At 44.0% G+C, this 13973-nt stretch overlaps 1 protein-coding gene across 4 annotated transcripts in view; it reads left to right on the forward strand.

Moving 5' to 3' along the window:
* LOC139385686 (chloride channel protein 2-like) overlaps positions 1 to 13973 on the forward strand; it is a 186469-nt gene that overhangs the window by 47262 nt on the left and 125234 nt on the right. For all 4 annotated transcript variants that reach the window (XM_071130956.1, XM_071130955.1, XM_071130957.1 and 1 more), the window contains exon 2: positions 4622 to 4775. In XM_071130956.1, coding sequence (XP_070987057.1) covers positions 4622 to 4775 — 154 coding nt within the window. The remainder of the gene's footprint in view (positions 1 to 4621; positions 4776 to 13973) is intronic.

Genomic DNA, 13973 nt, shown 5'->3' on the forward strand with positions numbered 1-13973 from the left:
ACATTTTGCGGCACGCACAAACAAATATTAGCTAACTAGCTACTAAATTAGTATACTTATAAGATATCTAGCTGGCAAACACTTGTGAATACCATACTGTAACTAGATTACCTGGCACGTGCTGCACAACAGCAACAACAAGGCTCCGGTCTCTCGTCGTTGTGTGCTTGTAAACAAACGCCATGTGACGTGACTAGGGACTACTGTAAGCACCATAATAATGTGACAGGTAAAATGAAGAACGCAGTCTTCTTTTATCTCCTAACGTATTGCACAAATTGACTGCAGGTATTTACTTAAAGTAGCTACAAACATTCCAATTTTATTACAATGTTTTAAATAAGTAGTTTCAACAGTATTGAATAACCATCCTGTGGCTTTTTCCAAATACCCTAGTATACTGTGCAAGCCCAGACCCAGTTAGGCGTAATTCCCTTGACCCAGGCCCAGACTCTCACCCAGGCCTTGTCCTGCCTCCTGTCCCATCTAAGACCTTGGTCAGGGGGGCGAGTCGAGCACATATCTTCAATTCATATGGGATCAATTAAACCAGCCAGGCATGCAGAGCCTAGTGACTATTTCTGAGCTGACTATACTTGCCATAATGATAGGTTTTCAACTCACCATGCCTTTGTTCTGGAAGTGTGTATTTCTTTCTTCTTTGGTCTTCTTTGTACATTCCAGTTTGTTGAGGGGCGTCCACAGCCTCATATGTGAAAAGCTATTCCTGACATATTTCTTTCCGGGCCTCTTATTGCTTTTCTGCCGCGTTTTTGAAGTTCCTTTGCTTAAATAAAATGTTGGGCTGAAGATCGTCAATGTAGCCGCAGAGCGAGCTTGGAATCTTTTAATGGCGGTCAGTGTCTGAAGTCAAAAACCAAAATCTCTTCCGCTCCTCACCCATTTTCCCTCTCTCCGTTCTCTTTTCTTTGATTGCTCTTGCATTCTTTCCAATCTTTCTCTTTCTCTCCTGCTACAACTCCTTCTCCTTGGATGTTCTCCTTATAGATCAGGTGCTTTGTAAATCAGTTAATGATTTTTCTAACAAGTAGTGCGGTGGACTTGTACTGTAGCACAGACGCACATACTGTACATACACACACACACTGCTCCTCCACGTAGATTGTTCAATTCAACCTCTTATCCCTCCATTTCACCCCCTCTAAACTCCATCACCTCCTGACCCTGTACCATTACTGTATGTCTCGGTGCTGATCTGATAAGCCTGGGACAGGGCAGACCGTCCACCTCCGCTGAGCAGAGGCACATGCTCTTATCTGTCAAACACAAATATACACTCTTGCACATACACACACGTACGCATCAGACTAGCATACACACACACATGCACAGATTACACACATCAAACTACTGTAGTATTCAGGCATACACATACACAAACACATATTTTCTTTGACAGAGTACTCAGCTGCCTATCAATCTGAACATCAAGCTACTGGACCTAATACACCATAGGTTATCTAACTTTAAATCTGTGTCTGGCTGTCTATCTTATCTTTCCATCTATACTATGTATCTCTTTCTATCACACTTTCGATGGCTATCGCTCGACCTTGCTAAAAGCTGCTTCCCTCTGTATCTGTCACAGGTCTTCCAGTTCTCTCTTCTTTTTATCAGTTTCTCCCCCCATTTCACTCTTTCTTTCCTCCTCCCACTGTTTCATAGACAGTGTCACATTCCCAAACTGAGTGTCTATAAATAGCTTGGTGGTATGGCTGAGTGTAGCTTGGTGCCAGCTGTTTACATGGGGCTAAAGGTGGCCAATGCTGGGTTCTACCTCCATCTCCACCCCCATCTTATCTCCATCTCCACCCCACCCCATCTCACCTCCATCTCTACCTCCATCACCTCTACCTCCATCCTTTCTACCTCCATCACCTCTACCTCCATCACCTCTACCTCCATCACCTCTACCTCCATCCTTTCTACATCCATCATCTCTACCTCCCTCTTCTCTACCTCCCTCATCTCTACCTCCCTCATCTCCACCACCCTCATCTCCCACTCCCTCATTTCTAGCTCCCTCATCTCCACCTGCCTCATCTCTACCTCCCACATCTCCACCTCCCTCATCTCAACCTCCCTCATTTCTACCTGCCTCATATCTATCTACCTGCCTCATCTCCACCTCCCTCATCTCCACCTCCCTCATCTCCACCTGCCTCATCTCCACCTGCCTCATCTCCACCTGCCTCATCTCCACCTGCCTCATCTCCACCTCCCTCATCTCTCCCTCCCTCATCTCCACCTCCCTCATCTCCACCTCCCTCATCTCTCCCTCCCTCAGCTCTAGCTCCCTCATCTTCACCTCCCTCATTTCACCTCCCTCATCTCTACCTCCTTCATATCCGCCTCCCTCATCTCCACCTCCATGTGTCCCTGTCATTTAAGGGTGGATGAGGATCAGCTAGTGCCCAGTGCTATCTCTGGCTATCTGTGTTTAGCCAACAAACACTGGGCTCACACTATAAGGGAGATATTTTTAGGATTGTTCTACCTGTTCAGAACACCCCTGTTCAGGAAATAACTAACCAACCCTTCTAGGAAAGCAGTTGCATACACTGTGTGAGATCCGGTGTATCTGTGTCTTGGACTACTGCGTATGTATGCATGCATATTAGACTGGTGAACTGGTACTGATATTAGAATGGTGTGTGTGTGTACGTGTATGTGTGTGAATGGGTACAGGTAGTGAAAAATAAAGTGTCTGTAAATCAGTGAACGTGTGTATTCATATTAGACTGGTGAACTGGTACTGAGTGCCTGTGTAAATCAGTGAATGTGTGTATGCTGCATAACTAATGTGTATATGCTGCAGAAATGCCCTGTGATGAAGGCTGGTTCCAGCGTTGTGATATCTGTGATGTGACTGTTCAGACTGGTCAGTCAGTCTCTCTGGGCTGGGGTGGGGGAGTTTCCACTAGGTACAGAGCTAGGATCAGCTTACCCTCCCCAATCCCTATCTTTACCAAAATTGACCCAAAATCCACCACTAGGGGCAACTTCACTCTACTCCCAGTCAGTCAGGAGGAAGTCCTTAGTGTTTCCTGTACCCCACATCACCCAGGGGATTGGGGTAGGACTGAGGTATGGATGCTAGCTGCTTCCTTTCTGCAGGAGATACTACTTCCTGCTGACCGTGTGTGTGTGTGGTCAGTCTGGAGGGTCAAGCCAATAGAAACAAATGGTCGTCCAGCTTACTGCCAAGAAGGGGGGTCAAAGTGTACCACAGGACAATGGAAAAATAAATCAATGATTGATATCTTATGCCCTTGCTTTGTGTAATGAGTTTGTGTGTGGGTGGGATAAGGGATGTTTTTATGGAAGATGAGATTAAAGTGAAGGTCCTCTTGTTACAGGAACCTCTGTGTGTGTGTGTGTGTGTGTGTGTGTGTGTGTGTGTGTGTGTGTGTGTGTGTGTGTGTGTGTGTGTGTGTGTGTGTGTGTGTGTGTGTGTGTGTGTGTGTGTGTGTGTGTGTGTGTGTGTGTGTGTGTGTGTGTGTGTGTGTGCGTGTGTGTGCGTGCGAGAGATAATGTCTTTGTGTGAAGTGATTGATGTGGTGACCTGTAAGTGTGTTGTGTTCTGGTTGTGGATGAGTGAGTGTGTAAAGGTGAGGAGTGAGGGCGGTAGCTTCAGAAGCATGGCGGCAGACTCCGATGACCCCTGACCTCTTACCCCTAACCTGGGAGGAGGTCCAGTCAGTCAGGGAATAACACAAACACACAGTCAGCACAACTAGCTTGGCTTGCACACTCCCCAACCCTGTCTCGCTCTCTCCCTCCTGCTCTCATATATACAATCTGTCCTTAGGCCTGTTGTTCTGGCTGATACAGTCCTATACACTGTAGATAGGGCCTGTTGTTCTGGCTGATACAGTCCTATACACTGTAGATAGGGCATGTTGTTCTGGCTGATACAGTCCTATACACTGTAGATAGGGCCTGTTGTTCTGCCTGATACAGTCCTATACACTGTAGATAGGGCCTGTTGTTCTGCCTGATACAGTCCTATACACTGTAGATAGGGCCTGTTCTGCCTGATACAGTCCTATACACTGTAGATAGGGCCTGTTGTTCTGCCTGATACAGTCCTATACACTGTAGATAGGGCCTGTTCTGCCTGATACAGTCCTATACACTGTAGATAGGGCCTGTTCTGCCTGATACAGTCCTATACACTGTAGATAGGGCCTGTTGTTCTGCCTGATACAGTCCTATACACTGTAGATAGGGCCTGTTCTGCCTGATACAGTCCTATACACTGTAGATAGGGCCTGTTCTGCCTGATACAGTCCTATACACTGTAGATAGGGCCTGTTGTTCGGCTGAATGTTGAACTTTTGTTGCTCACATATCCACAAAAATAGTTGGATTACATAATGAAAAAAGTTTGACTGCAGAATTTAGACTGCCATTACAATATGCCAGTGTGACCCATTCAGTCTAGAACCTCTACAGTATGTGTAAGTAAACTAGTGTTGTAGTAAGTAGGCTAGTCTAGTGTGATACCCAGTACTTGCTGTAAGTACATGGCATGTTTTGTATATGTTTATGTGTGTGTTACCTACTCCTTAATAATCCTTTCTGTGTGTTCTTCCAGATGTATGGTCGCTACACACAGGAGCTGGGGGTGTATGCTAAAGAAGAGGCAGCTCGCCTGAGGGAAGAGGGGGGGCGGAGGCGCTCGGTCACAGAACGCTCACGCTCCCTGGAACTCCTTGAGTACGACAAGGGCCGCTGCGCCAAGTGTCGCAGTGAGTACCGACCAACACTGACCACTGAAGCTGACCGGGCTGTAACCAGACCGTATTCTCTGACCAGGTCTCTCTCTGTTTCTTACTCTGAAACAAGTCTCACCTTTCCCAGATACAATGTTGTTACATTTTTACTAGGGTTACACATTTTGGGGACTATTCAGAGGTGGAAACATTCCGTGGGAATTAACGGGAATATATGGGAATTAACGGGAATATATGGGAATTACCGGGAATATATGGGAATTAATGTAAATATATGCACATTAATATTAATACCGTTTAAATGTAGATGTTTTTTGCATTGGATATATTTACCATATCATATGGAGACAGAAACAAATATTTTACCTTATCATAAGTAGACATAATTGCAAATGATAAAATCCTTCCAATAGAAAAAAAATAAATTAAATTGTTACGAATTGAACTAATTAAATGAGTTGACTCTTCACATGGGATGATTTTACCGAACAACAAAAGAAAGGGAACATTGAATGATCCCCAATGATTCATCGCATCTCCCAAAAACGTTTTCAACATAAAATGATAGTCTAGCAACTAAAGCTTTGGTTGTCTTCCTCTCAAATCAAATCAAACCAAAATCAAATTACATTTTATAAGTCACATGCACCAAATACAACCGGTGTAGACCTTACAGTGAAATACTTACTTACGAGTCCCTAACCAACAGTGCAGTTTCAAAAAATACGGATAAGAATAAGAGATAAAAGTAACAAGTAATTAAAGAGCCTCAGTAAAAAAGAACAATATACAGTTGAAGTCGGAAGTCTACATACACCTTTGCCTCATACACCGCACACCTGTCACCATCGTTACGCACACCTGCGTGTCGACTCACCTGGACTCCATCACTTCCCTGATTATCTTCCCTATATACAGTTGAAATTGGAAGTTTACATACACCTTAGCTAAAAACATTTGAACTCAGTTTTTCACAATTCCTGACATTTAATCATAGTAAAAATTCCCTGTCTTAGGTCAGTTAGGATCACCACTTTATTGTAAGAATGTGAAATGTCAGAATAATAGTAGAGAAAATGATTTATTTCAGCTTTTATTTCTTTCATCACATTCCCAGTGGGTCAGAAGTTTCCATACACAAGTTTCCATACACTCAAGCGACCAAGCTTTAACATTCTGACTGATGTCCACATACTTTTGCGTCCTCATGATGCCATCTATTTTGTGAAGTGCACCAGTCCTTCCTGCAGCAAAGCACCCCCACAACATGATGCTGTCACCCCCGTGCTTCACGGTTAGGATGGTGTTCTTCGGCTTGCAAGCGTCCCCCTTTTTCCTCCAAACATAACGATGGTCACTAGGGCCAAACAGTTCTATTTTTGTTTCATCACCAAAGGACATTTTTCCAAAAAGTATGATCTTTGTCCCCATGTGCAGTTGCAAACCGTAGTCTGGCATTTTTATGACGGTATTGGAGCAGTGGCTTCTTCCTTGCTGAGCGGCCTTTCAGGTTATGTCGATATAGGATTCATTTTACTCTGGATATAGATACTTTTGTACCTGTTTCCTCCAGCATCTTCACAAGGTCCTTTGCTGTTGTTCTGGGATTGATTTGCACTTTTCGCACCAAAGTACGTTCATCTCTAGGAGACAGAACGCGTCTCCTTCCTGAGCGGTATGACGGCTGCGTGGTCCCATGGTGTTTGTACAGATGAACGTGGTACCTTCAGGCATTTGGAAATGTCTCCCAAGGATGAACCAGACTTGTGGAGGTTTACAATTCTTTTCTGAGGTATTGGCTGATTTCTTTTGATTTCTCATGATGTCAAGCAAAGAGGCACTGAGTTTGAAGTACGGCCTTGAAATACATCCACAGGTACACCTCCAATTGACTCCAAGCTGTTTAAAGGCACAGTCAACTTAGTGTATGTAAACTTCTGACCCACTGGAATTGCGATACAGTGAAATGTAAGTGAAATAATCTGTCTGTAAACAATTGTTGTAAAAATGACTTTGTGTTATGCACAAAGTAGATGTCCTAACTGACTTGCTAAAACTATAGTTTGTTAAGATGAAATTTGTGGAGTGAAATGTACGTACATTTCTGACTTCAACTGTATACAGGGGGATGCCGGTACAGAGTCAATGTGCGGGGGCACCGGTTAGTTGAGGTAGTATGTACATGTAGGTAGATTTAATTAAAGTGACTATGCATAGATGACATCAGAGAGTGGCAGTGGTGTGGAGAGGGGGGATGCAAACAATCAGGGTAGCCATTTGACTAGATGTTCAGGAGTCTTATGGCTTGGGGGTGGAAGCTGTTTAGAAGCCTCTTGGACTTAGACTTGACGCACCACTACCACTTGCCGTGCAGTAGCAGAGAGAACAGTCTATGACTAGGGTGGCTGGAGTCTTTGACAATTTTTAGGGCCTTCCTCTGACACGCCTGCCATAGAGGTCCTGGTTTGCAGGAAGCTTGGCCCCAGTGATGTACTGGGCCGTTCACACTACCCTCTGTAGTGCCATGCGGTCGGAGGCCGAGCAGTTGCCATACCAGGCAGTGATGCCACCAGTCAGGATGCTCTTGATGGTGCAGCTGTAGAACCTTTAAGGATCTGAGGACCCAAATCTTTTCAGTCTCCTGAGGGGGAATAGGTTTTGTCATGCCTGCTTCACGACTGTCATGGTGTGCTTGGAACATGTTAGATTGTTGGTGATGTGGACGCTCTCAACCTGCTCCACTGCAGCCCCGTCGATGGGAATGGGGGCATGCTCGGTCCTCTTTTTCCTGTTGTCCACAATCATCTCCTTTGTCTTGGTCACGGTGAGGGAGAGGTTGTTGTCCTGGCACCACACGGCCAGGTCTCTGACCTCCCCCCTATAGGCTGTCTCGTTGTTGTCGGTGATCAGGCCTACCACTGTTGTGTCATTGTCAAATTTAATGATGGTGTTGGAGTCGTGCCTGGCAGAGCAGTCATGAGTGAACAGAGAGTACAGGAGGGGGCTGAGCACGCACCCCTGAGGGGCCCTTGTGTTGACGATCAGGGTGGCGGATTTGTTGTTACCGCCTTACCACCTGGCGGCGGCCCATCAGGAAGTCCTGGCGGGCCGCCAATGAATAGCATTCTCACATAGGTGTTCCTTTTGTCCAGGTGGGAAAGGGCAGTGTGGACTGCAATAGAGACTGCATCATCTGTGGATCTGTGGTATGCAAATTGGAGTGGGTCTAGGGTTTCTGGGATGATGCAGGCTTCCATGTCTTCTCCCTGGACCTCCTCAATGTCCACCTCTTGAACATCACACTCTGAGGCCTCATCTTCACTGTCACTTTCCAACCTTGTTGAGGAAGGTTCGTTGTCAGGCTCAAAAAGCCTAATTTGCCCGGATGGCCATCAATTTGCCAACCCTTGTATTGGTCAGGCTGTTGCGTGCTTTGGTGTGTGTGTTCCCAAACAAGGACCTGTTGCACTCTGAGGCAGTTGATGTTGGTGGGATTTGGAGGATGATGGAGGCAACAGGGGAAAGAGCCTCAGATCCACAAAGTCCCTTCCACCAGGTGGCTGATGAGATATGTTGGCACTACTGCCATATTGTATCTCCATCCCAAAGCCCTTGCTTGGAAGTGTACTTCGCCAGACTGCCAACCAGTCCAAGGTGGTGAGACACGGTAGTGATGACACCATAGGCCTTTCTGATCTCTGCACCAGACAGGATGCTCTTGCCAGCATACTTGGGGTCCAACATGTACACTGCAGTGTGTATGGGCTTCAGGCAGAAGTCTTCATGCTTTTTGATGTATTTCAGAACTGCAGTTTCCTCTGCTTGGAGCAACAGTGAAGTGGGCAGGGCAGTACGGATTTCTTCTCTTACATCTGCAAACAGAGTCTGAACATCAGACAGGATGGCATTGTCTCCCTCAATCCGTGCAATGGCTACTGCTATAGATTTCAGGAATTTCAGGCTGCTTGCCACTCTCTCCAAAAATACATCATCCAGGAGGATCCTCTTGATGGGGCTGGCCATATCAGCAGACTGATTAGTCATTTCTTGGAGACACCTTCCCCTCCAGGAGACTGTCAAACATGATGACAACACCACTCCAACAAGGTGTTGCTGGGCAGCTTCAATGTGGTGCTTTTATTCTTTTCACTTTGCTTGGTGAGGTAGAGTGCTGCTATAACTTGACCCTTCACATACCTAACCATTTCCTTGGCTCTTTTGTAGAGTGTTGTCAGTGTCATGATGTCCTTGAGGAGCAGATTCGATGCATGAGCAGCACAGCCAATGGGTGTGATGTGAGGGTTGGACTCCTCCACTTTAGACCAAGCAGCCTTCATGTTCGCAACATTTTCTGTCACAAGTGCAAATACATTCTGTGGTCCAAGGTCGTTGATGACTGCTTTCACCTCATCTGCAATGTAGAGACCAATGTGTCTGTTGTCCCTTGTGTCTGTGCTCTTGTAGAATACTGGTTGAGGGGTGGAGATGATGTAGTTAATTATTCCTTGCCCACGAACATTCGACCACCCATCAGAAATAATTGCAATGAAGTCTGCTTTCTCTATGATTTGCTTGACCTTCACTTGAACTCTGTTGAACTTTACATCCAGCAAATGAGTAGATAAAGCATGTCTGGTTGGAGGGGTGTATGCTGGGCGAAGAACATTCAGAAATCTCTTCCAATACACATTGGCTGTGAGCATCAGAGGTGAACCAGTTGCATACACAGCTCAAGCAAGACATTCATCAGCATTTCTCTGACTACGTTCCTCCAATGAGTCAAAACTAATTCTGATTCCAGAAGGACCATGAAATGTTGCTATCGATAAGGTGTCTGATTCATCATTTTCACCTCGAATAAAAGTAGAGGTTGCTTATTGTGAGAGCTGTGCGAACTTTGTGCACTTGGTCAGATGATTCTGCGTCTTTGTTGTATTCTTCACTTATGATTTGGCACAGTATTTGCAAATGTACACAGCTTTTCCTTCTACAGTAGCTGCAGTGAAATGTCCACACGTCAGACAGTGCAGTGCCTGTGGCATTTTCTTTTTAAATGGTAAAAAAAACTAATATAATTCCATGTACAGATTAATGGTTAAGCAGTTAGATTAAACAACTTCTTTGTAAGATAACTGTTTTAAAATGAAACATGTATGAAACAGGTGAATTAACACTCCTCAGTTAGAAGGCTCAAGCAAGCTAAAATCCACATGGTAGCAAAAACTAACTAGCAGAAATGGTTAAGAAGTTAGAAATGATTTAAACACACTACGCTATAGGCACCCAGTATTGTAATCCAAATTTACCATGTAGTCCTTGGCTCAGACAGTGTAGTTGTGTGGGCTCAATAGCATCTCATTAGTTTGCAAGATCTTGAGAATCAGCTGTACATGTGATGGAAGAATGCACTGTGCATTTCCATTGAATTGGGGATCATTTAACCAAAATATGCCACAATACCTATAATTGCCTTATGTGTATCCCACAAAAAAGGTTCACTGTTATAAGTTGATGTTTTTGATTAATTTAAAGCAAAATTCTTAAAATTCCCGGGCTTAACTTCCCATGGGAAATTTCTGTGAATTTACCGGAAAGATCCGACTGTTTGCAACCCTAATTGTTACCAACAAAAGACAACTGGAGAGCATTGTAAGAAGGGATTTGAGGAAAGAGTTTTGGAGTGCTTTTGCAGTCAGTGTATGAATGTCCATGTGTGTTTTCATGTACGTGTGTGTGTGTGTGTGTGTGTGTGTGTGTGTGTGTGTGTGTGTGTGTGTGTGTGTGTGTGTTTGCATGTACGTGTGTGTGTGTTTGTTTGCATGTACGTGTGTGTGTGTTTGTTTGCATGTACATGTGTGTGTGTTTGTTTGCATGTACGTGTGTGTGTGTGTGTGTGTGTGTGTGTACTGTTGATGGTGATAATAGTGGTTATGCTTGTGTTTGGGTGACTGAAAGGGACATCTCCACTGTGTACAAGGACACTCTTTGTACTGGGACACCAAACAAGATGCCATAACAGTCTAAGTGCTACAGGGGGGTTTAACCGGGGGTCCGCGGAGGTACTGCAGGGGGTCTAGAAAGAAATGACACTACTAGTAAAACGTTTGGACACACCTACTCATTCAAGGGTTTTTCTTTATTTTTACTATTTTCTACATTGTAGAATAATTGTGAAAATATCAAAACTATGAAATAACACATATGGAATCATGTAACCCAAAAAAGTGTTAAACAAATCAAAATGTATTTTGAGATTCTTCAAAGTAGCCACCCTTTGCCTTGATGACAGCTTTGCACACTGTGTTTTGGTTAACTTTCTAGCTAATAGCCTATGTTAGAGTTTACACTTCCTCTTCCAATTATAATGTAGGGAATTCAAAATAATGAAAAACGTTCTACCAAATATATTCATCTCTGGGTCCCTGGTCAAGAAAAGGTTGAAGACCCCTGTAGGGCTGGGTGATATATCAAATTCATTTGAATGTACTGTATGTTTTAGCGCAAATTTCAAAATGCCTGTATCGCCTGAATCAAGGTTTATTTCTTCCGTTTTTATGAGAGTTTGTCCGTTTGTTCTCATGTTGTCTTTTTGGTCGGTTTCCTTCCCTCCTTCTGGGCTGGGTGCACCTTCCCACTCATACACCAAGTCCCTCCCCTTGCTGACATTTACAACAATGAACAAGAAAGACCACTTCTTTCTCTCTGACAAGCAGTTTAAACTCACTATTTGCATTTGAGGTTTGGTCCATCAGAATTGGTCATATGAACACTGAAACACATTGAGACATTATTTTACTGTAATAGAGGACTTAACCTTTCTAATCTTAACCTTTTTGTGTATCAACTCACAAAATGTACAGAGAGCAGACCCTACTAAAGTGAGAGTATCGATGACAGTACTGCTAGCTGCATTTTAGCCACAGACTTATGTGCCAACTGTCTAGTCTGTGTTTTATAAATGTGCAATGAGCATAAAAATATGCATTTATATAATTAATTGGCATCTCAATCTGAGAAAAAAGCCTATTCTTATCCAGGTAGGCCACTTGATTTCAACATCTAAGCAAAGAGGACAGGTTAGTATGGTGTTTAAACAGTTGGAGACAGACAGGGTGTGTGCATAACAGTTCAACAGTTCTACCTTGTTAGCTAGCTAATGGATCCAAGTTGGCTAGACTTGAATATAAAGATTAGCTGGGTATTCACTTGCACGTGGGCTTGTGCCTGAGATTGTTTGAGACCTGTGTTAATTTTCTATAATGCCTGCAACAAGAAGTTGGTCATTATTAGTGGGGATGTGCCTTGTGAATGATTCTGGTAAATTTGTTTACAAAAAGGCAATTTTCATAGACTGGCATGAAAACTAGATCAGTGATTGTTGCAACAAAAGCAGGTTCAACTATTTTGAAAAGATAATGACGTTATTAGTGAGTGAGTCGTATGGTAGTGGAAGACTTATATTTAGCCTTTGTACAGTATCATTTCACAAGCACTGAATTCATTATCTTATTGCTGACTGTTTTGAAATGCATCGTATTGATCTTTATTTGTGCAACAAAGCTTGTTTAGAGAAAACATAAAAACAAATGGAGATATACAATGAGTGTACAAAACATTATAAACTAGTCTTTCCATGACATAGACTGACCAGGTGAATCCAGGTGAAAGCTATGATCCCTTACTGTTGTCACCTGTTAAATCCACTTCAATCAGCGTAGATGAAGGGGAGGAGATTAAAGAAGGACTTTTAAGCCTTGAGACAATTGAGGCATTATGTATGTGCGCCATTCAGAGGAGGAATGGGCAAGACAAAATATTTAATTGCCTTTGAACAGGGTATGGTAGTAGGTGCCAGGCGCACCAGTTTGTGTCAAGAACTGCAACGCTGCTGGGGTTTTCACGCTCTACAGTTTCCCGTGTGTATCAAGAATGGTCCATCACCCAAAGGACATCCATCCAACTTGACACAACTGTGGGAAGCATTGGAGTCAACATGGGCCAGCGTCTCTGTGGAATGTCTTCAACACCTTGTAGAGTCCATGCCCCAATGAATTGAGGCTTTTCTGAGAGCAAAAGGGGATCAACTCAATATTAGGATGAAGTTCTTAATGTTTTGTGCATGCAGTGCATACTGTGAATGAGTCATAAGTTAGAAAAAATGTAGATTTGATTTTTAGGCCATATCGCCCAGCCATAGACCCCTGCTACAAGGGATTAGGTGTCACATGTTAATTTGTTCCAGGTGATACATCTGTGACATTCAAATACAGTACATGTCTTTGGACAATCAGTTGTGTCTTGTGCATGTTCGTGAGCTCAGGACTAATAGAGCAGGGCAGTTGACATGGAACATTTGTTTACACTACACACATTACCAAAACAGCAGAAAACTCGTATTTGTGTATGTCAGAGTTCAGTCCCATATCCCAGCTCATTACATGTGAATGGAGGGCCCTCTACTGTTAATACCTGCTCATTGCAATTTGTTTCCCTGCTCACTTCTGCAGGTGTGTGTGTGTGTGTGTGTGTGTGTGTGTGTGTGTGTGTGTGTGTGTGTGTGTGTGTGTGTGTGTGTGTGTGTGTGTGTGTGTGTGTGTGTGTGTGTGTGTGTGTGTGTGTGTGTGTGTGTGTGTGTGTGTGTGTGTGTAAGGCTGAACATCTGAAATACTGCAAGAGAAGTTGAGGGAGGTGTGTGTGTGCGGGTGTGCGTGCTTCTCAGCTCCCATCTCAGTGATTAGTTCCCGGTGTTGTGGCTGCATAGTGTTGACTCAGCCATAGCTATCTCTCACCCTCCCTTCAACCTCACACCCTTCTGTTTTGATCGGGGACATGATGCAACTGATGAATTCTTCATTCCCAGTTAACACCAGATATCTTCCATGTAGACTCTGACTTTTTCCCTTGAATGACAATAAGTGAACACACACACACACACACACACACACACACACACACACACACACACACACACACACACACACACACACACACACACACACACACTGCTCTGTTCTGTGATGGAGGTAGGTGGTTTGTTCTGTCATTGTGTGTCAACACTCCACTCTAGCGCGACAAAAGACACCTCTGCCTAGCTCGGCAGAATCTCTGTTTTCATTATTGCTCGCGTTCTCACAAGAACACATACACGCACACACACTTTCTTTCTAGGATACACACACTCTCTCTTCCTCACACACACACACACACACACAC

Source organism: Oncorhynchus clarkii, chromosome 27, assembly GCF_045791955.1.
Source record: "Oncorhynchus clarkii lewisi isolate Uvic-CL-2024 chromosome 27, UVic_Ocla_1.0, whole genome shotgun sequence".
Lineage (NCBI taxonomy): Eukaryota > Metazoa > Chordata > Actinopteri > Salmoniformes > Salmonidae > Oncorhynchus > Oncorhynchus clarkii.